The sequence below is a fragment of the Nyctibius grandis genome, chromosome 29 (genome assembly GCF_013368605.1).
Source record: "Nyctibius grandis isolate bNycGra1 chromosome 29, bNycGra1.pri, whole genome shotgun sequence".
NCBI classification, from domain to species: Eukaryota; Metazoa; Chordata; class Aves; order Nyctibiiformes; family Nyctibiidae; genus Nyctibius; species Nyctibius grandis.
The window spans coordinates 1,580,166-1,605,311 of NC_090686.1; the positions used below are offsets into that span (position 1 = coordinate 1,580,166).

Sequence of the window (25,146 nt, forward strand, 5' to 3'; positions counted from 1 at the left end):
GGCTCTGTCCAATTTGAGCTGCTCTACAATAGCAAACAGGAGGCTATAAATTGGTCCCCACAGGTGGAACTACGTCCTCAGGTATCCTGCTGTACTACTTTCAGATAAAGTAACTTCAAAAGCTGGAGATGGGAACCCAGTTTCATTTCCAAAAAAGAAAAAGAAAAAAATCTTATCACTACTACAATTCCTGATGTCTTATTCATACCTGGGACATTTTAAGTACCTACATCACTTAACTGCACTAGAAGACGCTGAGACAGAAAGGCGTGCAGATGCGGTTCATCTCGTCCGACCCACAGCCCTCTTTCATGATGTATGCCTCACTTCAGCTTTCACTGCGCAAAACAATCCCTAGTGTCACACTGATGCAGCATGCTTTGTTTCTGGGTGCAACAGTGCCCTCAAATGCCAGATTTCTGGTCTCATAAGCACACTTCTGCTGGACTGGTGAGTCCAAGAGAAAACAGGCTGCCTTGCAGGTGCCAAAATTTCCCAGAAAAGGATTTATCTGAGAACTTGAGAAGCTGTCCATCCTGGAAGGGACGGGAAACTCCCTGAATCAGATGGGACAAAGGCAGGCAACACAACATTCTCCAGCCTCATGAGGCAGGGCTGTGTGCCAAAGAAAGGGCACTGTGGCACGAGCTTCCGGAGTCCTTAGTACTCCAGGAACATCCTCCCAAAATCTCATTTCACTTCAGGGATTTACTGAGTTTCAGCCCCACCACACCTCACATCAGCAAGGTAACTGCAACTGGAAGGCAGCTGATCTCAAGTGAGGCAAGGGGCACTCACCCGGTCCACACCGGTCCTGCTTTTACACGGCACATACAGGCCCATACCTGTGACCTTGGACTTCTCTGGCTCGGTGCTCAGCCTGTAGTTCTTCCTTGAGAAAGCAGTCCCAGCACCTCTCGACGTCATTCTTCACAGGCACCACTTCCAGCGTGGACATAAGACAGACAAATGCCTAGAACAAAACTTGCTGGGGAAGATGCTGCCTTTAGACTTCTCCCTTTCTTGGACGTTGATGTACCTGCATTGAACAACAGGGATGAGCCAAAAAATAGCCAGAGCCCCTGCACTAATGACATCATACAAGAGCCCAAAGCCAACTAACTGCCAACCCTGCTCTCAGTCCCACCTGTCCAACAGCTCAAAATCTTTCCAACGCAGATAAGGCGTTAAGCCACACTCCAGACAGCCACACAGACCCCACTCCAACCAAAGGCACAGGCAGAACCAAGTCGGAAACACAGGCAACCTTTGCACCGAGTTTGAGCCAGAAGCACTGAGCCAGCCCAGGGCCGCAGCTACCACCACTGTCAAACACTGCCGAAACTGGCAACTGCATCGCACTTCTATTCGTGTCCTGATGAGATACCTCTGCCTTTCTCTCCCACACTGTACTCTTTAAGACAGAAATATGCACCTGGTTAATCTTCTATTTAACACGTTATTAGATTATCCTGCTATCCAAAGCAGAGAGGGAGGGAGAGAGAAAGAGAGAAACGCAGATGAACTGGACTACAAAAGAATATCACTGACTGCAAAGCAAAAGATCCAGAAACCAGCTGTCAGTTTTACAGGGACAAAAGCAGACTCAGGTAGAAATACACAGAAGCGTTTACACGCGAAAACCTACCATGAGACTAACGATTCATGACCCTTCCTGGTATCACTAAAATGCAAAGGATGCTGTCAGAGCTGATCTGACATGTGCCAGGACAAAAAGAATAAATGCAAATTGCTAGTTCTATCCAGCTTCAAAACGTTAGGTTACTCTCTCGTCCTGTTTCTGATTGCCCTGATAACTGACCATCACTGGAGGTCTCTCTCATTCACTAGACAGCCGTCTGAGAAACCACTTTGTGATGCACAGAGCAAGAGGAAGAAGACGCAACAGGAGCAAAGGCTGCGGGAATTAAATGCTTGCCAGCAATCTCATACAGAGCAGAAACCAAGGTGAACCCAAGACAAGTTAGTGAACTTGCCAAGTGACACAAGTGCCACGGCAACTCCACTGGCAGAGGATCACTCGAAGATTTCCTAAAGCCCCTTTCCTCAGGGCCACCCCAGCACCCCGCAGCGGAGCAGCACCGCCTGCCGTCCCTCCTGCAGCGCTGCCGAGCGAAACTGCAGGAACAGAGCAAAAACCAGCCTGGATCAATGGCCCTGAACGATCTGCATCAGAGACTCAAAACAAGCAATAAAACAATTAAACTATAAACAGAAACACATCATTTACTACCAAACCAGAGCAGACAGCACAGCGTGTACTATCCTAAAAGTACTCTAAAGGTGAGAGACATAATTTCACCTTTCATAATTTCATCACCCGAGGCTGGTGTGGAGTGCCTCTAGCTCTTCCCAAGGGCGGCCAGCATGGTACCTGCGCTGCTGAAACAGCCTGAAAGCCCAGGCAGAGAGCACAGCATGGCCACACCAGCACCGCACAAGATGCGCTGCTGCAGTGCCGGGGGTTTTGGTTTGGTTTTTTTTTCGGCTGGAGCAGATGGTGCTTTCAACAGGTCAGAGAAAGGGCAGAGCAGGGGGACACACATCTGCCCCTTTGCGATTCACAAAACTGGCCCCAGCAGCTCCGCCAAAGACACCCAGCTCTGAGCCAGCCCACGCGTTAAACTCCCTTCTCTGGGCAACGGCTGGAGGCAGGCGAGGAGGCCAAGGAGCTGGGCCAGCAAAGAGCTTTGTCCGGCAGCTGCTGACCGAGCCCTCCCGCTCTCGCCAGGGCAGCGGGGCCGAAGCCAGCCTGGAAGCGGACAGGCGGCTGAGACCCCCGCGCTGCTCGGAACGCTGCTTGGCGTGAATCACGAGCGGGGGTCCTCTGGGCACCCCCACCTGGCAGCACCCCCAGAGCAGAAATACCGGGCAGCATTGCCCACAGTCCTGGCACCCACCCTAAAAGCAGGCACCTCCGAGCTGGCGGCATGCCCCAGGCCCAGGGACACCCCCAAACCCCCGCGAACCCAGGGACGCCCACTGCAGTGGTCAGCACTCCCCGCAGCCACAGACACCTCCCGAACCCGGCGGCACCCTCCATGCCCACGAACACCCCCAAACCCGGGTGCGCCCCTACACCTGCCCACAGCCCCCAAAGCCCAGAAAGCCCCGCCAGCCGCCCCCCAGTCGGGCGCATCCCCTCTCCCCCCCCAAAACCGGACGACACAGCCCGACACCGGCCGCAGCCCCGAGACTCCCTGCAGGCCCCCAGCCCCGCGACGGCAGGGAAGCCCATGCAACGGGCCCAGCGGGGTCCCCGCACTGCCGGGGCCGGGCACGGGGGGGAGGCCCGGTGGGGCACAGGGGAGCCCGGGGAGGCCCAGGCCCGCGGCCGCCGCACTCACCAACGGCCCGGCCGCGCCGCCGCCGCCACTACCGCCGCGCTACGGCGAGCCGCGAGGGCCATGGCGAGCGGGCGGGCGCGGCCCCCGTTGCCGGGAGACGGGCGGAGGCGCCGGGCGGGTCGCGCCACGGGAGCCGCTCCGCCCTCAGGCCGTGCCGGCCCACCCTCCCGGGGTCTGGGGCAGAGACCCCCGGTCCCGGGGTGGCTGTGAACTTCCCCCGGGGAAACTGAGCAGGCTGTGGGGCCTGCGAGGCCCGAAGCACACGGCCATGACGCGGGGCAGCCGCCAAGGCCAGCCGTCAAGGAGGGAGGTGCGGGGAAGGTGCTGCCAACCCCCGGGGCGAGGACGGTCCTCTGGGCCCAGCCCCTAACGCTGCCCCTCGAGAAAGGGAGAGGAGGAGGAGGAGGAGGAGGAGGAGGAAGCCGACAAATGAGCGTGGAATCTCCCAGTGCAGAGATCAACGGCCAACTTTATTGTGCCGGTGGGGGGGGATGAGGGCCAGCACTCGGGGACGGCGCACGGCTGGTCCCATGGCAGCATCCGCGGGAGCGGTCTCGCATCTGCATGGGCTCAGGGGAGCTGGAGCTGCTGCTCTCACGGTGCCTTCTGGGTGGCCTGGATGGAGTCTGGGCCCGACATTGCAAGCGGGAGCGTTTTCGCTTGCAGTCGGGCCCAGGTGAGCTGGAGCTGCTGCTGCCCTCAAAATCCAGGGAGCTGTGGGATGGCCCCAATCCTGACCCTCTGCTGGTCCTGGGGCTGCTGGTCTCGGATGCCAGAGATCCGACAGACTGCCCCAATCCTGACTGGCTGCCGGTGCAGGGGCTGCTGGTCTCGGGTGCCTGGGAGCTGCAGGAGGATCCTGATCCTGCCTGGCTGGCGGTGCTGGGGCCAGCGAGCTCCGAGCCGGCAGTGGAGGCTGTAAGGGGAAGCAGGTAGGTCAGGGCACGGCCCCCAGGCCCGCGGCAGGATAGGCCAGAGCGGTGCCCCCAGCCCCCTGGAGCAGAGAGGATGTGCCCAGCCCACCCTGGGCACCCGCTGCCAGGCCTTGCCTGGCCCCCAGCCCCAGCCCACGGCCACCCGGCTGCTTTGCCTCTTACCGGTGCCCAGGCCAGCACAGCTGTCGCACTCCCAGCTGGCCGTGCCGTTCCCCAAGCTGGAGCAGCGTCTGTGGGTGCCCTCGGCAGCGCAGGAGCAGCACAGGAGCAGTTGCCAGCACCTGGGGAAGCAAACGGGTTCATGGCTGTGAGGACCAAGTGATGGCAGCACGGGATTGTCCGGCAGAGCTCTTGTACTCAGTCCTTCCGCCTTGAGCCCTTGGCGAGACGGAGATCCCGTGCAGAGCCCCGGGGTGCAGCTGCGGCAACTCACCCCTCTTCCTCTGCGTGCTCCCTGCCTCCTGGACACAGGCACTCCCTGGCATGCAGTGCCTGTGCCTCTCATCCAGCTCTGCATATGCGTTGCTGTTCTCCGATGACGGCAGACTGATGGAGAAAGGAAAATTGATGAGCCCCTGCTGCCTCGGCACAAGGCAGGTGCAGGGCGTCCCTGCTCTTCCCCCCTGCCCTTTCCAACTCCTCCGTGAAGCTGAAGCCCAGACTCACGGGAGAGCAGAGGGCCAGGTCTGCTGGGGCAGGCCCCGGCACGGCACGGCACAGCACTTGCACCCTCCTGTCTTGTGAGCTGCGCAGAAGGACACCAACCTGAAGGGGACTCGGATCCCCATGGTGAGCATTTCTGAGAGAAAAACATCGCTCTTCTACAGACCGGGCACTCGAAGGACAAATGTCAGCGCGCGCAGCCTGTCCCTGCAGGAGAAACATAAGGAGCATGAGGGAGGCCCGGTGGTGCTGAGCGCCTGCCGTGCCCCAGGGGCGAGGGAGCGGCTCCTACCTGGATGCAGCCCCTGTGGAACCAGGCGTTTTGCATGCTGGGCACACCATGGTGCTGTAGGACTTTCTGTCCTCCACAGGGTCCAGGCAGATGGGGCACGTGGTGTCCTTCTCCAGAGCCGCCTCCACTGCCTGCTCGGGGCGGTGCTCCCAGCAGAAGGACCTGGGGGGAAGAGGGAAGGGATGGCGAGGTGAGAAGTGCTCGGTGAGAAGTCCCCGGTGGCGGAGAGGAGGGGAGAGGAGGTACCTGTATGAGGGAGGAACTGGGTGACGCATTCACCCTCCACGGCACAGGGCAGATGGAATCTGCGGTCACAGCCCATCTCGCAGCAGGTGATGGTGGCCGTGCGATTGCCACAGACGAAGCATGCTGGAAAGAGCAGAGCAGCCCCCATCAGCGGCAGCCTCAGGGCCTCCGCAGCCAGCCCCACACCTCCGGGCAGGGCGCAGGATGTGGCCGCTGCTGGGTCACAGCCCGCAGAGCCGCCTGGCGGACGAGGCTCCTGTGCTGGAGCCTCTGGGGAGCTGCTGGGAGCAAGACTTGTGTCCCAGAGCTGGTTGGAAGGGCTGGGATTTCTTTCTTGGGCTCTGGGCTAAGCTCCCGCAACCTCTCCTGGCACAAAGCTCCCTGTTCTGGTCAGGTCTCACCTCCATCCTGCCTGGAAGATCATGTATCTAACATCCTCACGGAAATCCCATAAGTCCTACTCTTTGACCCGGTGCTGAAAACGCTTGCTGCCAAAAAGCTGCAGAAGAGAAAAAACGAGGAGCTGATGAGGAGAGTGTGGCAGGGACTGCCTGTCGGAAAGCTGGAGGGAGCCCGGGGTAACTCACCAGGCAAAACTCGTGGACATGGATCCCTTGTTTCTCCAGTTTGCGCCCGCAGATATCCGGGTCAGCCTCTGCCCGGTGGCACAGCCGGCATGCTGGAGGGGAGAGAGCAAATGGCACCTGGATGAGCACCTCTGCGGGGCCGGGGGAAGCGTCCCTGAGGGATTGCCCCCAGGGGCCTGCTCTGCCCCTGCCTCGCTGGCTGAGGGGCAGGGCTGGAGGCCTTGGAGAGGAAGGGGCCCTTGCAGGCACGGGTGTCCCAGCAGTGCCCACTGCCCAGCCTGGGCCCCGCCTGCTGAGGAAAGGAGGGGCCCTGCCCCAGGGCGGCCGGGGAGCTCCTGCCTCCCCCTGCCACCGCTCTCGGCCCCACGCTGACGCCCCGACACCCCCTCTGCCAGGCTGCGGGAGGGATGCTTTGCTCTCACCCCGCTCCATCGAGGCCTTTCGCTTCCTCGAAGACATGGCGCACATCAACGGTGAGCGTTTGGAGAGTCCCTGTCCCAGCAGCGCTGGCGTGTCTCCTCCAAATGCTCCTCTGCTGACCCTGAGGGAGAAGCGGGACGCGGGTGAGCTTGCAGCACAGGCCCAGAGCCCCGAGGTGTGGGGCCCCCCTCCTGCCTCGGCAGCCCCGCGCAAGCCCGTCCCTCCCCTGCCCTCTCCTCACCTCACCAGGTCGCAGTGACGCACGGCCGGAGCCCAGCGCCCCTTTTATAGGCTTGGCCCGCGCGTCACAATGGCCACTGTGACATCAGCACCGCTGGCCAAATATGGGCAGGGACGCCCTTGGCCACCTGCCGCCCACTCTGACACGGCCACCGCATCACCGGGTGGGTGTGAAGTGGGGGCGGGGGCCCGAGCCCTCGGCACCCACGTAGCCGGGGCGGCTGCTCCTGCAGCCAGTGCAGAGCCAAATGCCCCCGGGGCCCCCCGGCCGAAAGGTGCTTTGAGCCTGGCCTGGGCTCACGCATCCCATCCCTCAGACGCGGTGGTGGCTGGGGCACAGCACGGGCCCTCAGGATGTCACAGGTGGCCCAACATCTCTCTCTTGAACTCCTTAGCGCTTTGGTGATGCGCTGCCTCCCGAACAAAAGCAGCGGGACCATGAGCTGGGGAGTGACGGTGGAAACGGCCTTTTTCCATGGCAATAAACGGCCTTTCAGAGTCAGTGTGAGCCTTTCCTTGGTGGGGGAGGAAACTGCGAGTGGCTGTGGGGCAGCTTTGGAGGCGGCGGGTGGGAGTGTTGATCTGTTTGAGGGCAGAAAGGCTCTACAGAGGGATCTGGACAGGCTGGATCCATGGGCCGGGGGTTGTGAAGCACTGGAACAGGCTGCCCAGGAAAGTGGTGCACCACCATCCCTGGGGGTATTTAAAAGACATGTAGACGTGGCGCTTCGGGAATGCTTCAGCGGTGGCCTTGGTCGTGTTAGGTTAACGGTTGGACTCTTTGATCTTAAGCCATAGGAGCAGCTCGAGCTGGGTGCCTCCAGGGAGGGATCTAGAACAAAGAAATCCCTGGGCCTTTTCGCCCTTACAAGCCATGCACCCGCTCTTCACACACTGTTCATGCGCCCTGCACATGCCTGTTGGTCCAATGGTAGTTAATGGTCTGGGGTCCTTTTTTTACTTATTGGATTCTTGGTCTCCAGGCGGGCCTTGACACTTGTTATCGGCAGTAACTACAGCTTCTGCTGACAGCTGTAGCCTCCTTCCAGTTTGCACTGGTCCCAGGGCCTTCCTCTGGTATGCAAGGAACAGTTCAAGACAGGCTGAATAGTTCTCAACAGTTGCAGCCCAGGTCTTCAGCAACTTTTAACTACCAGTGCTAAGCAAGACTATTCAGACAACAGAATACAGTTAAAAGAATTCAATTAACTGAACTTATTCTACAACAGTCCTCCCTTTTTGTTAAGCATTCCTGCTAACACGTCAAAAAGAACTCATGAAGTCTTTGAAGGCGTTTAACCACTACCCGTAGTCTCACATACAACGCTATTACAAGTAACAGGCACAATATAATCAGAACTAACAAGATCACTGCTGGGTGGAACACATGGTTATAGATTCCTGTAGCTGTTGGCGACCACCCAAAGAGAGTTTCCCACCGTCGGTGTTCTCCATCCTTCTTCACTTGTGACGAATGGTGATTAAGGTTTTTTGCCCATTGTTCTGGACATGTTCTAGCAGCTGATACAAGTCTTCGTGTTTTAGTAGTTTTCTTACCAATGCAAGATTCATTCTGATGGGGATAAGTAATAAACCCTCAGCTAAGGTCTAATTGGACTGTAGCAATTTCTAAGACATTACGGGAGCTGAATAATTAAAATCGCATTCTACAATGTTAGTAAAGTTACAGACACAAACATTTGAGTGATTATTTGTCTCTACAACAGTGTCATCTATCAATATAAGATTGCAAAGGTTCTCACACAAACACTTCCGTTTCGAATATATACAAGTACAGTTTCAGGGGTTTCTTTGAATGTATTTCAAAATGACAAACATTTTGTTCAGTGTCAAGACAAATGTCTTGAGCTTTGATGGTGTAACTTTTGCAAATCCCTGTTCTTCTTGTACGGCCCATGCATCAACAGCGACAGTCCGCCATTTGTTACTGTTCTGTTGGGCCCATACTCTGTGTTCTAGGGGATAGAGTACAGTTCCATTGTGATTTAATCCTAACGCAATGATTTGGTATATGGTGTATACTGATGCATTGCGTATTGTTAAGACAAGAGCTGTGGGCTTATTATTGATGGGGTTATAAGTGAATTTGACGGGATACCATCACGATTGGAATTCTCTCTCAAAGTCAGTTGCATTTTCCCAAATTGTTGTCTGAATTTTGGGGGGTAAGAGACCCCCTTCCCCTTCTCTTATGATTGCAGCTACTGTAGATTGCATCCACAGTTGTGCTTGGATGCAACTGAGGGCCAGCGAAATGTTATCTTGGGCTACCTCAAGCGCATTCATAATCAATTGGTGGTCCCTTTCTTTAATTCTTTATTACTGAGGCAATATATTGGATAAGAGCCATGGACTTGTTCCTAACGCTGACAGACAGGACCATAATGGGTGCTAATTTGTTTAGATCGCTTGCTGTTGTGCTTAGTTTATTCACAAGCACCTCAGCATCTATGCTATTTAAGACTCCCGACCCGGTTCCTAGGATACCGGTCACGTCTCTCTGTGTTTGTCTTGGGGAGACAAGGGTTTGTCCATGTAACCATGCTCTAACCATCCTGCAAAGGACGTTACCAGGAAGGGGGAACGGGTTGGTTTGATCGTAGAGATACTGATCTGCATCAATAGCTCTACCTGTTTAAGAGATCACGGTGGATTGAACAACACTTATTGCTGACCTGTATTTTTTATCATGCATAGTCCAATTTCAGAAATTTGTGGGATCAATTTCTCCCTCACTGGTGGACGTGTGATAGCTAGGCTCGTTGTAGCGGGTGGTATCGAGGCAATTTTTTTGTAGGTCACATTAACAAATATTCTCTTTACTTGAAAGCTAATGTACGACCACACAGCATCTGGAACTGAATTAGTGGAAACAAAAGAGAAAGAAGAGCCTCAGCTTTAGTCTCTTGCCACCATTACAGAACACCAGAAGGAAGGAAGAAGACGCGGTCTCCTGGAAGAAGGGACAGGAAAGCTGGTGCTGGCCTTTCTCTCTTAGCCAATATCTTCAATGAGCCCCTGGGCCAGCGTAATCCTTTCACTTCCTCACAGCTCCACTCGGGCTTGCTGAGTCTTAGGGGTACTGCTAGACCTTTTCCCAGGAGAGCTCATTTGCTCCAGGGTCCCGCAGCTTTTTGGGCAGACTCCATTTACACGCTACAAAGCCAGTGACAAGGATCTGTTATGAAGAACAAACTAAGAAGCCCAAAGTGCTTTTAGTCCACAAGATCATTTTCTGCTGCACCCATCTCACACTCACCCCAAGTAAGTCATCATCCACCAGCAGGAGCCCCTCAAAACCGCTCGTGTGGTCCAACACCACAGTAGAGGGACCAAGCCGGCCCTCAGCTACCTGATCTGAAACAAGAGTTGCAGAAAACCTGTTAGAGAAAGTTGGGTAGGATTTAACAGTGCACCTGATGAGTGCCTCCAGCTAGACTACAACAGCACCTGGATCCTGCTGCAGCAGAGGAAGCCTAAAATACTGTTACCCATGTTAGACCACGAGAACCTCCGGAAAGGAGACACCAGTGAGATTTAAAAAGAAGTTTTCACAGCAACACGCAAGGTCTTAGCTATGCACCATTCAGGTCACATAATCATAGAATCAATTTTGTTGGAAACGACTTTTAAGATCATCGAGTCCAACCGTTAACCCAGCACTGCCAAGCCCACCACTAAACCATGTCCCTCAGCACCACATCTACATGTCTTTCAAAGACCCCAGGGACGGTGACTCCACCACTGCCCTGGGCAGCCTGTTCCAGTGCTTGAGAACACTTTCCGTGAAGAAATTTTTCCTGATACCCAATCTAAACCTCCCTGGCGCAACTTGAGGCCGTTTCCTCTCGTCCTATCGCTTGTTACCTGGGAGAAGAGATCGACATCCACCTCACTACAACCCCCTATCAGGTAGTTGTAGAGAGCGAGGAGGTCTCCCTGAGCCTCTTTTTCTACAGACTATCCAACCCCAGCTCCCTCACCCGCTCTCCATCAGACTTGTTCTCCAGACCCTTCACCAGCTTCGTTGCCCTTCTCTGGACTCGCTCCAGCACCTCAACGTCTTTCTTACAGCGAGGGGCCCAAAACCGCACACAGTATTCGAGGTGCGGCCTCACCAGCGCCGAGTACAGGGGGACGATCATTTCCACCGTCCTGCTGGTCACGCCATGGTTCATATATTAAGTTTTCACTTCACCTGAAAATTTTACTTTGGCAAAATGCAAAGACCAAACTAAACTCTGAGCCAAATGTTTAGCCAACATATCACACTTTGATTGCAGCCAGCAAGAAAAATTCTTTTTAGAAGAGGAGCCAGGTTGCATCCTGCCACATCCTGACTCCTTCAGGGAAACGGATGCTAGCAAGAACACAGGAAACAGCCTGAGGCTCAAAGTGAATACCTAGAGTGGAGACTAGTTTTTAAAAATTGCCAATAAGCCTCTACCTTTCCCACTGAGGACAGCACTCCACACTGCTGGACACAGCAATGGCTCTGCATATCATTATCAGCGAAATATCTCCAACAATTGTCCCCAAACTGCTTTGTCCAGGCATTTTTGCCTGGAAATATGCCTCCTCCATCTGCGAGCAGACCTGCTCCAGGGCTGACTGATGAGCTCCTCAGAGGCAGGATTTAAAGGTACGATAAATTAGAGCACAGTGAGAGCAGAATAACGCTCACTCAGGGAACTGCCTTTCATGATACAACTTGCTCTCCCAATTAGGCAGCACAAGCAGAAGCACAAATTGGACAGACGCTCAGTGTCTCCTACCTCGACTGTCTTCAGAGCCATTCTCCTCTCCTAGCAACCGGTCAAGGTGTTCCTGCAGGTTCTGGAACGTCAGGTGCTTTCTAGGGAATAAATATGCACAGGAGCTCTTCAGAAAACTGTGTCTCCAAGTTCTAAAGACTTGCAGCCCAGACACATGTGTCCGCACAGTCCTGTGCTGTGAGACGTGAACTGGGAAGTTCTGTCCATCTCTGTTTCTTCTCAAGAATCTGAGGAATTTGCTGCCCAGCGTGTTGGGGCAATGAACGAACCAAGGACCAAATATAATATGAACAAGAAAACTAGTTAACAAAGGATCTTAAAGTCTTCAGTCTGCTTGGGAGTACTTTGTGGCAGTAAGAAAACTGTACCGGCGGTACAGTGGCAGTAAGAAACCAGCTGTACTACCAACAACTGTGGACCGTGACTTTGCTGCAGTCAGCATCATACAAACATGGCATAAGTCAGGATTTGTTTTTTTCCCCCAAGTATTTCGTAATACAAAAGAAGAGAGAAGACCACACCAGCAGCTGTAGCAGTTCAGACAAAGGCCAGGCTAGCCCAGCATCCTCTCTCTGACAACAGCCAAAACCATTTTGTTTTCATACTGAGAAGTCTCTCATGCACTCCCCCTCGCCACTATTTTAGAGAACTTTCTCATACTGCCTCCCCTAGTTCTCTCTTTTCAGGGATAGTTTACTTAGCTGTTCCTTGTACGAGAGCCATTCCAGACATCTGAGGGTAAACCACAAATTTATTCCAGGGCATAATGATTTTCCTTATCCTACATCCCCTTTCCTAACAATTTGTAACTTCCTACTTTCTTTTTCTGACTTACTAAAGGCTTAGTGTTCCCACCTCAATCTCATTCCTACGCAGTAAAGATCAGCTCAGGGCCCATCATTTTATGCACAACGTTGAGGCTGTTCCCCTTGCAATACATCCCTTTGCATTTCCCTACACTGAGTTTCATAGACCATTTCACTATTCGGTCACTGTCTCACAGCCACCTTACACTTACTTTGCTCTAAACAGCTTTGTAACAGCAAGCAAACTTTCCCACCTCATGCCCTCTCCTTTTCCAAGTCTCCCAAGGATATATGGAACAACACAGGTCATGTTTCAGGTCTCTGAGGGACCCTGGCAGGACCATGAGAGTCACTAGTTGCTCCCGTCCCTGCTTCCCATTTCCAAAGCCATCTGTGGAACAACTTCCCACTTCTCCTGGACTAGGGTTTCCCTAAGACTGTGGTGAGAGACCTTTTGAAAGCCTGGTAGATGTGAAGATGCACAGAAGCGGAATCAAAGAATCAGTTTGGTTGGCATGAGAGAGGGTGGCTTCAGCAAAGCAGATTAATCGGCAGCTAGCATGAAGGAGGAGCTCTGGAAGGAGGCTAGAAGAGCATGAGACAGCCAGAGAGATGTCTGCGGCGAGCTCCTCTACGAGGAATTCAGGCCTCTGAAGACAAGTTGTCACACCATAAAGTTGCTCTCATACAGCAAATGTTATTTTCAAGGCCTGTTGACTGCTACTGGGCTTTCTACCAAATAGCCAACTCCAGGGAAAGGGGTGAAAGGAGGAAAAAAAACGAAAGAGAGACGACCATGTCCAACAAACTACCAGTTCTGTGCTTTCAAGTCATTAATCACCAGGCAAAGAAATTAGAAATACTGACAATCAAAACGCCCGGGCAGATGGAAAATTCCAAGGCACGCTGGCAGGAGAGCTCGTGGCAAAGTAACACGACCCATTTTTGCGTCTCCCCACCATAACCCCAGCTCACCAAGAGCAGAGAGCACAAGAGCTATTTTTAGCAGCTCTGAGCTCACATTTGAGCTGACAGTACCAAGTATAGCCTGTGGAATGTGACCCCAGCCACTCTGCAGCACCGCCAACCCAGCAGCAGCCACACGCCTGCCTCGCTCTGCCACACTCACCTGCCCTGAACCTGTCTGACTTGCCTCTGGCAAAAGAGACAAATGCAAGGGACACTTTTCCTCATCCAAAGCTACAGGTTTCTGGGCTACAAGGTGAAGGAGAACTGAAAACAAATAGAAGAAAACAGACACTAAAAGGAATCTGGTCTTTCTTTTCCTTTGGTGACTACTAATAATAAAAGTACCAACAGCTTCACAGCCTGAGAAAGGTATGGTATTCCCTATATCAGTAATAGCCTTGCCTTTAGTTTACAGGGCACTGCCAACCTGTTTTTCATTCCTGTACCTAAAACCTGTGCATTTTGCACTTCCTTACACCTAAGAAGGGAACAGGAACATAGGGTGAATGCCTACTTGCCTATTTATTTCAGAAACAGTGCCTAGTGCTTTTGTATATGGGTTTTTTCGTGCAAAAAGTTCTGAAGAATCCTTCCCGGCAAGTCCCGCAATTTGAAAAAGCCGTTAAAGGACAAGACCTAAGAGTCATTTCTGTAACACGGTGCTCCTGTGCTTTTAACAAAGATCGCTGTGTGGCACTGAAAGATATTTCCTTTCACCGAAGTGTTGTATATCTGGGGACGGATACAGCATCGCTTGCCATCTAGCGAATGAGAAGTAGTCCGATACCTGTAAGCAGCTGCAGGCTGGTTCCCATCAGCACTGGTGAAGACGCGATGCAGGTAATCATTCAGCAGCCTGCTATTCACGATCCCTGGTGGAAAACAGAAGGGAAATAAGCTTAGGGAGTCAGGAGGTAAACTCAAACATCAATTTCATGCACAAGCAAGAAATTGGTAACTATGGGGAAATGAGCTCAAGTTTGCAGACCAATGTAGTGGAAAATGCAGCTTCAAGAAGTCATTCATCATCTTGTTGTCTTCACTAGCAACCCTAGAGTCCAACATTATGGGGTGCATCTCCACAACAAGGGCTCTGTCCAATTGAGCTGCTCTACAATAGCAAACAGGAGGCTATAAATTGGTCCCCACAGGTGGAACTACGTCCTCAGGTATCCTGCTGTACTACTTTCAGATAAAGTAACTTCAAAAGCTGGAGATGGGAACCCAGTTTCATTTCCAAAAAAAAAAGAAAAAAATCTTATCACTACTACAATTCCTGATGTCTTATTCATACCTGGGACATTTTAAGTACCTACATCACTTAACTGCACTAGAAGACGCTGAGACAGAAAGGCGTGCAGATGCGGTTCATCTCGTCCGACCCACAGCCCTCTTTCATGATGTATGCCTCACTTCAGCTTTCACTGCGCAAAACAATCCCTAGTGTCACACTGATGCAGCATGCTTTGTTTCTGGGTGCAACAGTGCCCTCAAATGCCAGATTTCTGGTCTCATAAGCACACTTCTGCTGGACTGGTGAGTCCAAGAGAAAACAGGCTGCCTTGCAGGTGCCAAAATTTCCCAGAAAAGGATTTATCTGAGAACTTGAGAAGCTGTCCATCCTGGAAGGGACGGGAAACTCCCTGAATCAGATGGGACAAAGGCAGGCAACACAACATTCTCCAGCCTCATGAGGCAGGGCTGTGTGCCAAAGAAAGGGCACTGTGGCACGAGCTTCCGGAGTCCTTAGTACTCCAGGAACATCCTCCCAAAATCTCATTTCACTTCAGGGATTTACTGAGTTTCAGCCCCACCACACCTCACATCAGCAAGGTAACTGCAACTGGAAGGCAGCTGATCTCAAGTGAGGCAAGGGGCACTCACCCGGTCCACACCGGTCCTGCTTTTACACGGCACATACAGGCCCATACCTGTGACCTTGGACTTCTCTGGCTCGGTGCTCAGCCTGTAGTTCTTCCTTGAGAAAGCAGTCCCAGCACCTCTCGACGTCATTCTTCACAGGCACCACTTCCAGCGTGGACATAAGACAGACAAATGCCTAGAACAAAACTTGCTGGGGAAGATGCTGCCTTTAGACTTCTCCCTTTCTTGGACGTTGATGTACCTGCATTGAACAACAGGGATGAGCCAAAAAATAGCCAGAGCCCCTGCACTAATGACATCATACAAGAGCCCAAAGCCAACTAACTGCCAACCCTGCTCTCAGTCCCACCTGTCCAACAGCTCAAAATCTTTCCAACGCAGATAAGGCGTTAAGCCACACTCCAGACAGCCACACAGACCCCACTCCAACCAAAGGCACAGCAGAACCAAGTCGGAAACACAGGCAACCTTTGCCACCGAGTTTGAGCCAGAAGCACTGAGCCAGCCCAGGGCCGCAGCTACCACCACTGTCAAAACACTGCCGAAACTGGCAACTGCATCGCACTTTCTATTCGTTGTCCTGATGAGATACCTCTGCCTTTCTCTCCCACACTGTACTCTTTAAGACAGAAATATGCACCTGGTTAATCTTCTATTTAACACGTTTATTAGATTATCCTGCTATCAAAGCAGAGAGGGAGGGAGAGAGAAAGAGAGAAACGCAGATGAACTGGACTACAAAGAATATCACTGACTGCAAAGCAAAAGATCCAGAAACCAGCTGTCAGTTTTACAGGGACAAAAGCAGACTCAGGTAGAAATACACAGAAGCGTTTTACACGCGAAAACCTACATGAGACTAACGATTCATGACCCTTCCTGGTATCACTAAAATGCAAAGGATGCTGTCAGAGCTGATCTGACATGTGCCAGGACAAAAGAATAAATGCAAATTGCTAGTTCTATCCAGCTTCAAACGTTAGGTTACTCTCTCGTCCTGTTTCTGATTGCCCTGATAACTGACCATCACTGGAGGTCTCTCTCATTCACTAGACAGCCGTCTGAGAAACCACTTTGTGATGCACAGAGCAAGAGGAAGAAGACGCAACAGGAGCAAAGGCTGCGGGAATTAAATGCTTGCCAGCAATCTCATACAGAGCAGAAACCAAGGTGAAACCCAAGACAAGTTAGTGAACTTGCCAAGTGACACAAGTGCCACGGCAACTCCACTGGCAGAGGATCACTCGAAGATTTCCTAAAGCCCCTTTCCTCAGGCCACCCCAGCACCCCGCAGCGGAGCAGCACCGCCTGCCGTCCCTCCTGCAGCGCTGCCGAGCGAAACTGCAGGAACAGAGCAAAAACCAGCCTGGATCAATGGCCCTGAACGATCTGCATCAGAGACTCAAAACAAGCAATAAAACAATTAAACTATAAACAGAAACACATCTTTACTACCAAACCAGAGCAGACAGCACAGCGTTTGTACTATCCTAAAAGTACTCTAAAGGTGAGAGACATAATTTCACCTTTCATAATTTCATCACCCGAGGCTGGTGTGGAGTGCCTCTAGCTCTTCCCAAGGGCGGCCAGCATGGTACCTGCGCTGCTGAAACAGCCTGAAAGCCCAGGCAGAGAGCACAGCATGGCCACACCAGCACCGCACAAGATGCGCTGCTGCAGTGCCGGGGTTTGGTTTGGTTTTTTTTTTTCGGCTGGAGCAGATGGTGCTTTCAACAGGTCAGAGAAAGGGCAGAGCAGGGGGACACACATCTGCCCCTTGCGATTCACAAAACTGGCCCCAGCAGCTCCCGCCAAAGACACCCAGCTCTGAGCCAGCCCACGCGTTAAAACTCCCTTCTCTGGGCAACGGCTGGAGGCAGGCGAGGAGGCCAAGGAGCTGGGCCAGCAAAGAGCCTTTGTCCGGCAGCTGCTGACCGAGCCCTCCCGCTCTCGCCAGGGCAGCGGGGCCGAAGCCAGCCTGGAAGCGGACAGGCGGCTGAGACCCCCGCGCTGCTCGGAACGCTGCCTTGGCGTGAATCACGAGCGGGGGTCTCTGGGGCACCCCCAACCTGGCAGCACCCCCAGAGCAGAAATACCGGGCAGCATTGCCCACATTCCTGGCACCCACCCTAAAAGCAGGCACCTCCGAGCTGGCGGCATGCCCCAGGCCCAGGGACACCCCCAAACCCCCGCGAACCCAGGGACGCCCACTGCAGTGGTCAGCACTCCCCGCAGCCACAGACACCTCCCGAACCCGGCGGCACCCTCCATGCCCACGAACACCCCCAAACCCGGGTGCGCCCCTACACCTGCCCACAGCCCCCAAAGCCCAGAAAGCCCCGCCAGCCGCTTCCCCCCAGTCGGGCGCATCCCCTCTCCCCCCCCAAAACCGGACGACACAGCCCGACACCGGCCGCAGCCCCGAGACTCCCTGCAGGCCCCCAGCCCCGCGACGGCAGGGGAAGCCCATGCAACGGGCCCAGCGGGGTCCCCGCACTGCCGGGGCCGGGCACGGGGGGGAGCCCGGTGGGGCACAGGGGAGCCCGGGGAGGCCCAGGCCCGCGGCCGCCGCACTCACCAACGGCCCGGCCGCGCCGCCGCCGCCACTACCGCCGCGCTACGGCGAGCCGCGAGGGCCATGGCGAGCGGGCGGGCGCGGCCCCCGTTTGCCGGGAGACGGGCGGAGGCGCCGGCGGGTCGCGCCACGGGAGCCGCTCCGCCCTCAGGCGTGCCGGCCCACCCTCCCGGGGTCTGGGGCAGAGACCCCCGGTCCCGGGGTGGCTGTGAACTTCCCCCGGGGAAACTGAGCAGGCTGTGGGGCCTGCGAGGCCCGAAGCACACGGCCATGACGCTGGGCAGCCGGCCAAGGCCAGCCGTCAAGGCCAGCCGTCAAGGAGGGAGGTGCGGGAAGGTGCTTGCAAACCCCCGGGGCGAGGACGGTCCTCTGGGCCCCAGCCCCTAACGCTGCCCCTCGAGAAAGGGAGAGGAGGAGGAGGAGGAGGAGGAGGAGGAAGCCGACAAATGAGCGTGGAATCTCCCAGTGCAGAGATCAACGGCCAACTTTATTGTGCCGGTGGGGGGGGATGAGGGCCAGCACTCGGGGACGGCGCACGGCTGGTCCCATGGCAGCATCCGCGGGAGCGGTCTCGCATCTGCATGGGCTCAGGGGAGCTGGAGCTGCTGCTCTCACGGTGCCTTCTGGGTGGCCTGGATGGAGTCTGGGCCCGACATTGCAAGCGGGAGCGTTTTCGCTTGCAGTCGGGCCCAGGTGAGCTGGAGCTGCTGCTGCCCTCAAATCCAGGGAGCTGTGGGATGGCCCCAATCCTGACCCTCTGCTGGTCCTGGGGCTGCTGGTCTCGGATGCCAGAGATCCGACAGACTGCCCCAATCCTGACTGGCTGCCGGTGCAGGGGCTGCTGGTCTCGGGTGCCTGGGAGCTGCAGGAGGATCCTGATCCTGCCTGGCTGGCGGTGCTGGGGCCAGCGAGCTCCGAGCCGGCAGTGGAGGCTGTAAGGGGAAGCAGGTAGGTCAGGGGCACGGCCCCCAGGCCCGCGGCAGGATAGGCCAGAGCGGTGCCCCCAGCCCCCCTGGAGCAGAGAGGATGTGCCCAGCCCACCCTGGGCACCCGCTGCCAGGCCTTGCCTGGCCCCCAGCCCCAGCCCACGGCCACCCGGCTGCTTTGCCTCTTACCGGTGCCCAGGCCAGCACAGCTGTCGCACTCCCAGCTGGCCGTGCCGTTCCCCAAGCTGGAGCAGCGTCTGTGGGTGCCCTCGGCAGCGCAGGAGCAGCACAGGAGCAGTTGCCAGCACCTGGGGAAACAAACGGGTTCATGGCTGTGAGGACCAAGTGATGGCAGCACGGGATTGTCCGGCAGAGCTCTTGTACTCAGTCCTTCTGCCTTGAGCCCTTGGCGAGACGGAGATCCCGTGCAGAGCCCCGGGGTGCAGCTGCGGCAACTCACCCCTCTTCCTCTGCGTGCTCCCTGCCTCCTGGACACAGGCACTCCCTGGCATCGCAGCAGCTGTGCCTCTCATCCAGCTCTGCATATGCGTTGCTGTTCTCCGATGACGGCAGACTGATGGAGAAAGGAAAATTGATGAGCCCCTGCTGCCTCGGCACAAGGCAGGTGCAGGGCGTCCCTGCTCTTCCCCCCTGCCCTTTCCAACTCCTCCGTGAAGCTGAAGCCCAGACTCACGGGAGAGCAGAGGGCCAGGTCTGCTGGGGCAGGCCCCGGCACGGCACGGCACAGCACTTGCACCCTCCTGTCTTGTGAGCTGCGCAGAAGGACACCAACCTGAAGGGGACTCGGATCCCCATGGTGAGCATTTCTGAGAGAAAAACATCGCTCTCTCTACAGACCGGGCACTCGAAGGACAACATGTCAGCGCGCGCAGCCTGTCCCTGCAGGAGAAACATAAGGAGCATGAGGGAGGCCTCGGTGGTGCTGAGCGCCTGCCGTGCCCCAGGGGCGAGGGAGCGGCTCCTACCTGGATGCAGCCCCTGTGGAACCAGGCATTTTTGCATGCTGGGCACACCATGGTGCTGTAGGACTTTCTGTCCTCCACAGGGTCCAGGCAGATGGGGCACGTGGTGTCCTTCTCCAGAGCCGCCTGAACTGCCTGCTCGGGGCGGTGCTCCCAGCAGAAGGACCTGGGGGGAAGAGGGAAGGGATGGCCGAGGTGAGAAGTGCTCGGTGAGAAGTCCCCGGTGGCGGAGAGGAGGGGAGAGGAGGTACCTGTATGGAGGGAGGAACTGGGTGACGCATTCACCCTCCACAGCACAGGGCAGATGGAATCTGCGGTCACAGCCCATCTCGCAGCAGGTGATGGTGGCCGTGCGATTGCCACAGACGAAGCATCGCTGGAAAGAGCAGAGCAGCCCCCATCAGCGGCAGCCTCAGGGCCTCCGCAGCCAGCCCCACACCTCCGGGCAGGGCGCAGGATGTGGCCGCTGCTGGGTCACAGCCCGCAGAGCCGCCTGGCGGACAAGGCTCCTGTGCTGGAGCCTCTGGGGAGCTGCTGGGAGCAAGACTTGTGTCCCAGAGCTGGTTGGAAGGGCTGGGATTTCTTTCTTGGGCTCTGGGCTAAGCTCCCGCAATCCTCTCCTGGCACAAAGCTCCCTGTTCTGGTCAGGTTCTCACCTCCCATCCTGCCTGGAAGATCATGTATCTAACATCCTCACGGTGAAATCCCATAAGACCTACTCTCTTGACCCGGTGCTGAAAACGCTTGCTGCCAAAAAGCTGCAGAAGAGAAAAAACGAGGAGCTGATGAGGAGAGTGTGGCAGGGACTGCCTGTCGGAAAGCTGGAGGGAGCCCCGGGGTAACTCACCAGGCAAAACTCGTGGACATGGATCCCTTGTTTCTCCAGTTTGCGCCCGCAGATATCCAGGTCAGCCTCTGCCCGGTGGCACAGCCGGCATGCTGGAGGGGAGAGAGCAAATGGCACCTGGATGAGCACCTCTGCGGGGCTGGGGGAAGCGTCCCTGAGGGATTGCCCCCAGGGGCCTGCTCTGCCCCTGCCTCGCTGGCTGAGGGGCAGGGCTGGAGGCCTTGGAGAGGAAGGGGCCCTTGCAGGCACGGGTGTCCCAGCAGTGCCCACTGCCCAGCCTGGGCCCCGCCTGCTGAGGAAAGGAGGGGCCCTGCCCCAGGGCGGCCGGGGAGCTCCTGCCTCCCCCTGCCACCGCTCTCGGCCCCACGCTGACCGCCCCGACACCCCCTCTGCCAGGCTGCGGGAGGGATGCTTTGCTCTCACCCCGCGCTATCGAGGCCTTTCGCTTCCTCGAAGACATGGCGCACATCAACGGTGAGCGTTTGGAGAGTCCCTGTCCCAGCAGCGCTGGCGTGTCTCCTCCAAATGCTCCTCTGCTGACCCTGAGGGAGAAGCGGGACGCGGGTGAGCTTGCAGCACAGGCCCAGAGCCCCGAGGTGTGGGGCCCCCCCCCTGCCTCGGCAGCCCCGCGCAAGCCCCGTCCCTCCCCTGCCCACTCCTCACCTCACCAGGTCGCAGTGACGCACGGCCGGAGCCCAGCGCCCCTTTTATAGGCTTGGCCCCGCGCGTCACAATGGCCACTGTGACATCAGCACCGCTGGCCAAATATGGGCAGGGACGCCCTTGGCCACCTGCCGCCCACTCTGACACGGCCACCGCATCACCGGGTGGGTGTGAAGTGCTGGGGCGGGGGCCCGAGCCCTCGGCACCCACGTAGCCGGGGCGGCTGCTCCTGCAGCCAGTGCAGAGCCAAATGCCAGGGCCCCCGGGGCCGAAAGGTGCTTTGAGCCTGGCCTGGGCTCACGCATCCCATCCCTCAGACGCGGTGGTGGCTGGGGCACAGCACGGGCCCTCAGGATGTCACAGGTGGCCCAACATCTCTCTCTTGAACTCCTTAGCGCTTTGGTGATGCGCTGCCTCCCGAACAAAAGCAGCGGGACCATGAGCTGGGGAGTGACGGTGGAAACGGCCTTTTTCCATGGCAATAAACGGCCTTTCAGAGTCAGTATGAGCCTTTCCTTGGTGGGGGAGGAAACTGCGAGTGGCTGTGGGGCAGCTTTGGAGGCGGCGGGTGGGAGTGTTGATCTGTTTGAGGGCAGAAAGGCTCTACAGAGGGATCTGGACAGGCTGGATCCATGGGCCGGGGGTTGTGAAGCACTGGAACAGGCTGCCCAGGAAAGTGGTGCACCCACCATCCCTGGGGGTATTTAAAAGACATGTAGACGTGGCGCTTCGGGAATGCTTCAGCGGTGGCCTTGGTCGTGTTAGGTTAACGGTTGGACTCTTTGATCTTAAGCCATAGGAGCAGCTCGAGCTGGGTGCCTCCAGGGAGGGATCTAGAACAAAGAAATCCCTGGGCCTTTTCGCCCTTACAAGCCATGCACCCGCTCTTCACACACTGTTCATGCGCCCTGCACATGCCTGTTGGTCCAATGGTAGTTAATGGTCTGGGGTCCTTTTTTTTACTTATTGGATTCTTGGTCTCCAGGCGGGCCTTGACACTTGTTATCGGCAGTAACTACAGCTTCTGCTGACAGCTGTAGCCTCCTTCCAGTTTGCACTGGTCCCAGGGCCTTCCTCTGGTATGCAAGGAACAGTTCAAGACAGGCTGAATAGTTCTCAACAGTTGCAGCCCAGGTCTTCAGCAACTTTTAACTACCAGTGCTAAGCAAGACTATTCAGACAACAGAATACAGTTAAAAGAATTCAATTAACTGAACTTATTCTACAACAGTCCTCCCTTTTTGTTAAGCATTCCTGCTAACACGTCAAAAAGAACTCATGAAGTCTTTGAAGGCGTTTAACCACTACCCGTAGTCTCACATACAACGCTATTACAAGTAACAGGCACAATATAATCAGAACTAACAAGATCACTGCTGGGTGGAACACATGGTTATAGATTCCTGTAGCTGTTGGCGACCACCCAAAGAGAGTTTCCCACCGTCGGTGTTCTCCATCCTTCTTCACTTGTGACGAATGGTGATTAAGGTTTTTTGCCCATTGTTCTGGACATGTTCTAGCAGCTGATACAAGTCTTCGTGTTTTAGTAGTTTTCTTACCAATGCAAGATTCATTCTGATGGGGATAAGTAATAAACCCTCAGCTAAGGTCTAATTGGACTGTAGCAATTTCTAAGACATTACGGGAGCTGAATAATTAAAATCGCATTCTACAATGTTAGTAAAGTTACAGACACAAACATTTGAGTGATTATTTGTCTCTACAACAGTGTCATCTATCAATATAAGATTGCAAAGGGTTCTCACACAAACACTTCCGTTTCGAATATATACAAGTACAGTTTCAGGGGTTTCTTTGAATGTATTTCAAAATGACAAACATTTTGTTCAGTGTCAAGACAAATGTCTTGAGCTTTGATGGTGTAACTTTTGCAAATCCCTGTTCTTCTTGTACGGCCCATGCATCAACAGCGACAGTCCGCCATTTGTTACTGTTCTGTTGGGCCCATACTCTGTGTTCTAGGGGATAGAGTACAGTTCCATTGTGATTTAATCCTAACGCAATGATTTGGTATATGGTGTATACTGATGCATTGCGTATTGTTAAGACAAGAGCTGTGGGCTTATTATTGATGGGGTTATAAGTGAATTTGACGGGATACCATCACGATTGGAATTCTCTCTCAAAGTCAGTTGCATTTTCCCAAATTGTTGTCTGAATTTTGGGGGTAAGAGACCCCCTTCCCCTTCTCTTATGATTGCAGCTACTGTAGATTGCATCCACAGTTGTGCTTGGATGCAACTGAGGGCCAGCGAAATGTTATCTTGGGCTACCTCAAGCGCATTCATAATCAATTGGTGGTCCCTTTCTTTAATTCTTTATTACTGAGGCAATATATTGGATAAGAGCCATGGACTTGTTCCTAACGCTGACAGACAGGACCATAATGGGTGCTCTAATTTGTTTAGATCGCTTGCTGTTGTGCTTAGTTTATTCACAAGCACCTCAGCATCTATGCTATTTAAGACTCCCGACCCGGTTCCTAGGATACCGGTCACGTCTCTCTGTGTTTGTCTTGGGGAGACAAGGGTTTGTCCATGTAACCATGCTCTAACCATCCTGCAAAGGACGTTACCAGGAAGGGGGAACGGGTTGGTTTGATCGTAGAGATACTGATCTGCATCAATAGCTCTACCTGTTTAAGAGATCACGGTGGATTGAACAACACTTATTGCTGACCTGTATTTTTTATCATGCATAGTCCAATTTCAGAAATTTGTGGGATCAATTTCTCCCTCACTGGTGGACGTGTGATAGCTAGGCTCGTTGTAGCGGGTGGTATCGAGGCAATTTTTTTGTAGGTCACATTAACAAATATTCTCTTTACTTGAAAGCTAATGTACGACCACACAGCATCTGGAACTGAATGTAGTGGAAACAAAAGAGAAAGAAAAGCCTCAGCTTTAGTCTCTTGCCACCATTACAGAACACCAGAAGGAAGGAAGGAAGACGCAGTCTCCTGGAAGAAGGGACAGGAAAGCTGGTTGCTGGCCTTTCCTCTGCTTAGCCAATATCTTCAATGAGCCCCTGGGCCAGCGTAATCCTTTCACTTCCTCACAGCTCCACTCAGAGCTTGCTGAGTCTTAGGGGTACTGCTAGACCTTTTCCCAGGAGAGCTCATTTGCTCCAGGGTCCCGCAGCTTTTTGGGTAAACTCCATTTACACGCTACAAAGCCAGTGACAAGGATCTGTTATGAAGAACAAACTAAGAAGCCCAAAGTGCTTTTAGTCCCACAAGATCATTTTCTGCTGCACCCAGCATCACACTCACCCCAAGTAAGTCATCATCCACCAGCAGGAGCCCCTCAAAACCGCTCGTGTGGTCCAACACCACAGTAGAGGGACCAAGCCGGCCCTCAGCTACCTGATCTGAAACAAGAGTTGCAGAAAACCTGTTAGAGAAAGTTGGGTAGGATTTAACAGTGCACCTGATGAGTGCCTCCAGCTAGACTACAACAGCACCTGGATCCTGCTGCAGCAGAGGAAGCCTAAAATACTGTTACCCATGTTAGACCACGAGAACCTCCGGAAAGGAGACACCAGTGAGATTTAAAAAGAAGTTTTCACAGCAACACGCAAGGTCTTAGCTATGCACCATTCAGGTCACATAATCATAGAATCAATTTTGTTGGAAACGACTTTTAAGATCATCGAGTCCAACCGTTAACCCAGCACTGCCAAGCCCACCACTAAACCATGTCCCTCAGCACCACATCTACATGTCTTTCAAAGACCCCCAGGGACGGTGACTCCACCACTGCCCTGGGCAGCCTGTTCCAGTGCTTGAGAACACTTTCCGTGAAGAAATTTTTCCTGATACCCAATCTAAACCTCCCCTGGCGCAACTTGAGGCCGTTTCCTCTCGTCCTATCGCTTGTTACCTGGGAGAAGAGATCGACATCCACCTCACTACAACCCCCTATCA

The 25,146-nt window shown here is 54.6% G+C and overlaps 3 protein-coding genes across 4 annotated transcripts in view; all 3 read right to left on the reverse strand.

The window, feature by feature from the left end:
• RNF123 (ring finger protein 123) overlaps positions 1-3,456 on the reverse strand; it is a 52,400-nt gene extending 48,944 nt beyond the window's left edge. The window contains exons 1-2 of one of the 2 annotated variants that reach the window (XM_068420014.1): positions 3,369-3,456; positions 846-1,039 (exon numbers count right to left, since the gene is read on the reverse strand). In XM_068420014.1, coding sequence (XP_068276115.1) covers positions 846-927 — 82 coding nt within the window. In that variant the 5' untranslated portion in view covers positions 928-1,039; positions 3,369-3,456. Of the gene's footprint in view, positions 1-845; positions 1,040-2,323; positions 2,769-3,368 lie in introns of those variants that run through there. The other variant, XM_068420015.1, reaches the window with a different exon arrangement.
• A 361-nt stretch (positions 3,457-3,817) lies between these two features.
• On the reverse strand, positions 3,818-17,872 carry LOC137674444 (pineapple eye protein-like). Its single transcript, XM_068419794.1, is given in 14 exon segments — positions 3,818-4,284; positions 4,466-4,584; positions 4,737-4,795; positions 5,259-5,290; positions 5,293-5,420; positions 5,505-5,514; positions 5,517-5,627; positions 5,966-6,003; positions 6,514-6,632; positions 10,032-10,129; positions 11,548-11,627; positions 14,110-14,194; positions 15,254-15,447; positions 17,785-17,872. Coding segments are annotated over 13 exon segments (1,407 nt in total). The 5' UTR covers positions 15,336-15,447; positions 17,785-17,872; the 3' UTR covers positions 3,818-3,838.
• Positions 17,873-18,255: 383 nt separating this feature from the next.
• LOC137674445 (PHD finger protein 7-like) lies at positions 18,256-24,589 on the reverse strand. The gene is made up of 10 exons (XM_068419795.1): positions 24,493-24,589; positions 20,961-21,079; positions 20,538-20,629; positions 20,347-20,448; positions 19,942-20,066; positions 19,694-19,856; positions 19,501-19,607; positions 19,168-19,281; positions 18,897-19,015; positions 18,256-18,713 (listed from the first exon to the last, which is right to left on the reverse strand). The coding sequence occupies exons 1-10, from the start codon at positions 24,507-24,509 to the stop codon at positions 18,256-18,258; spliced, it is 1,416 nt and encodes a 471-aa protein (XP_068275896.1). The 5' UTR covers positions 24,510-24,589.
• Positions 24,590-25,146: the final 557 nt, after the last annotated feature.

Excerpts from the sequence above, each read along its gene's own strand:
- LOC137674445 (XM_068419795.1), bottom strand. Across the intron at positions 20,067-20,346 it reads TCTTCCAGGCAGGATGGGAG|CGATGCTTCGTCTGTGGCAA; the intron begins GTGAGAACCTGA and ends TGCTCTTTCCAG. Across the intron at positions 19,282-19,500 it reads GGGATCCGAGTCCCCTTCAG|TCTGCCGTCATCGGAGAACA; the intron begins GTTGGTGTCCTT and ends TTTCTCCATCAG.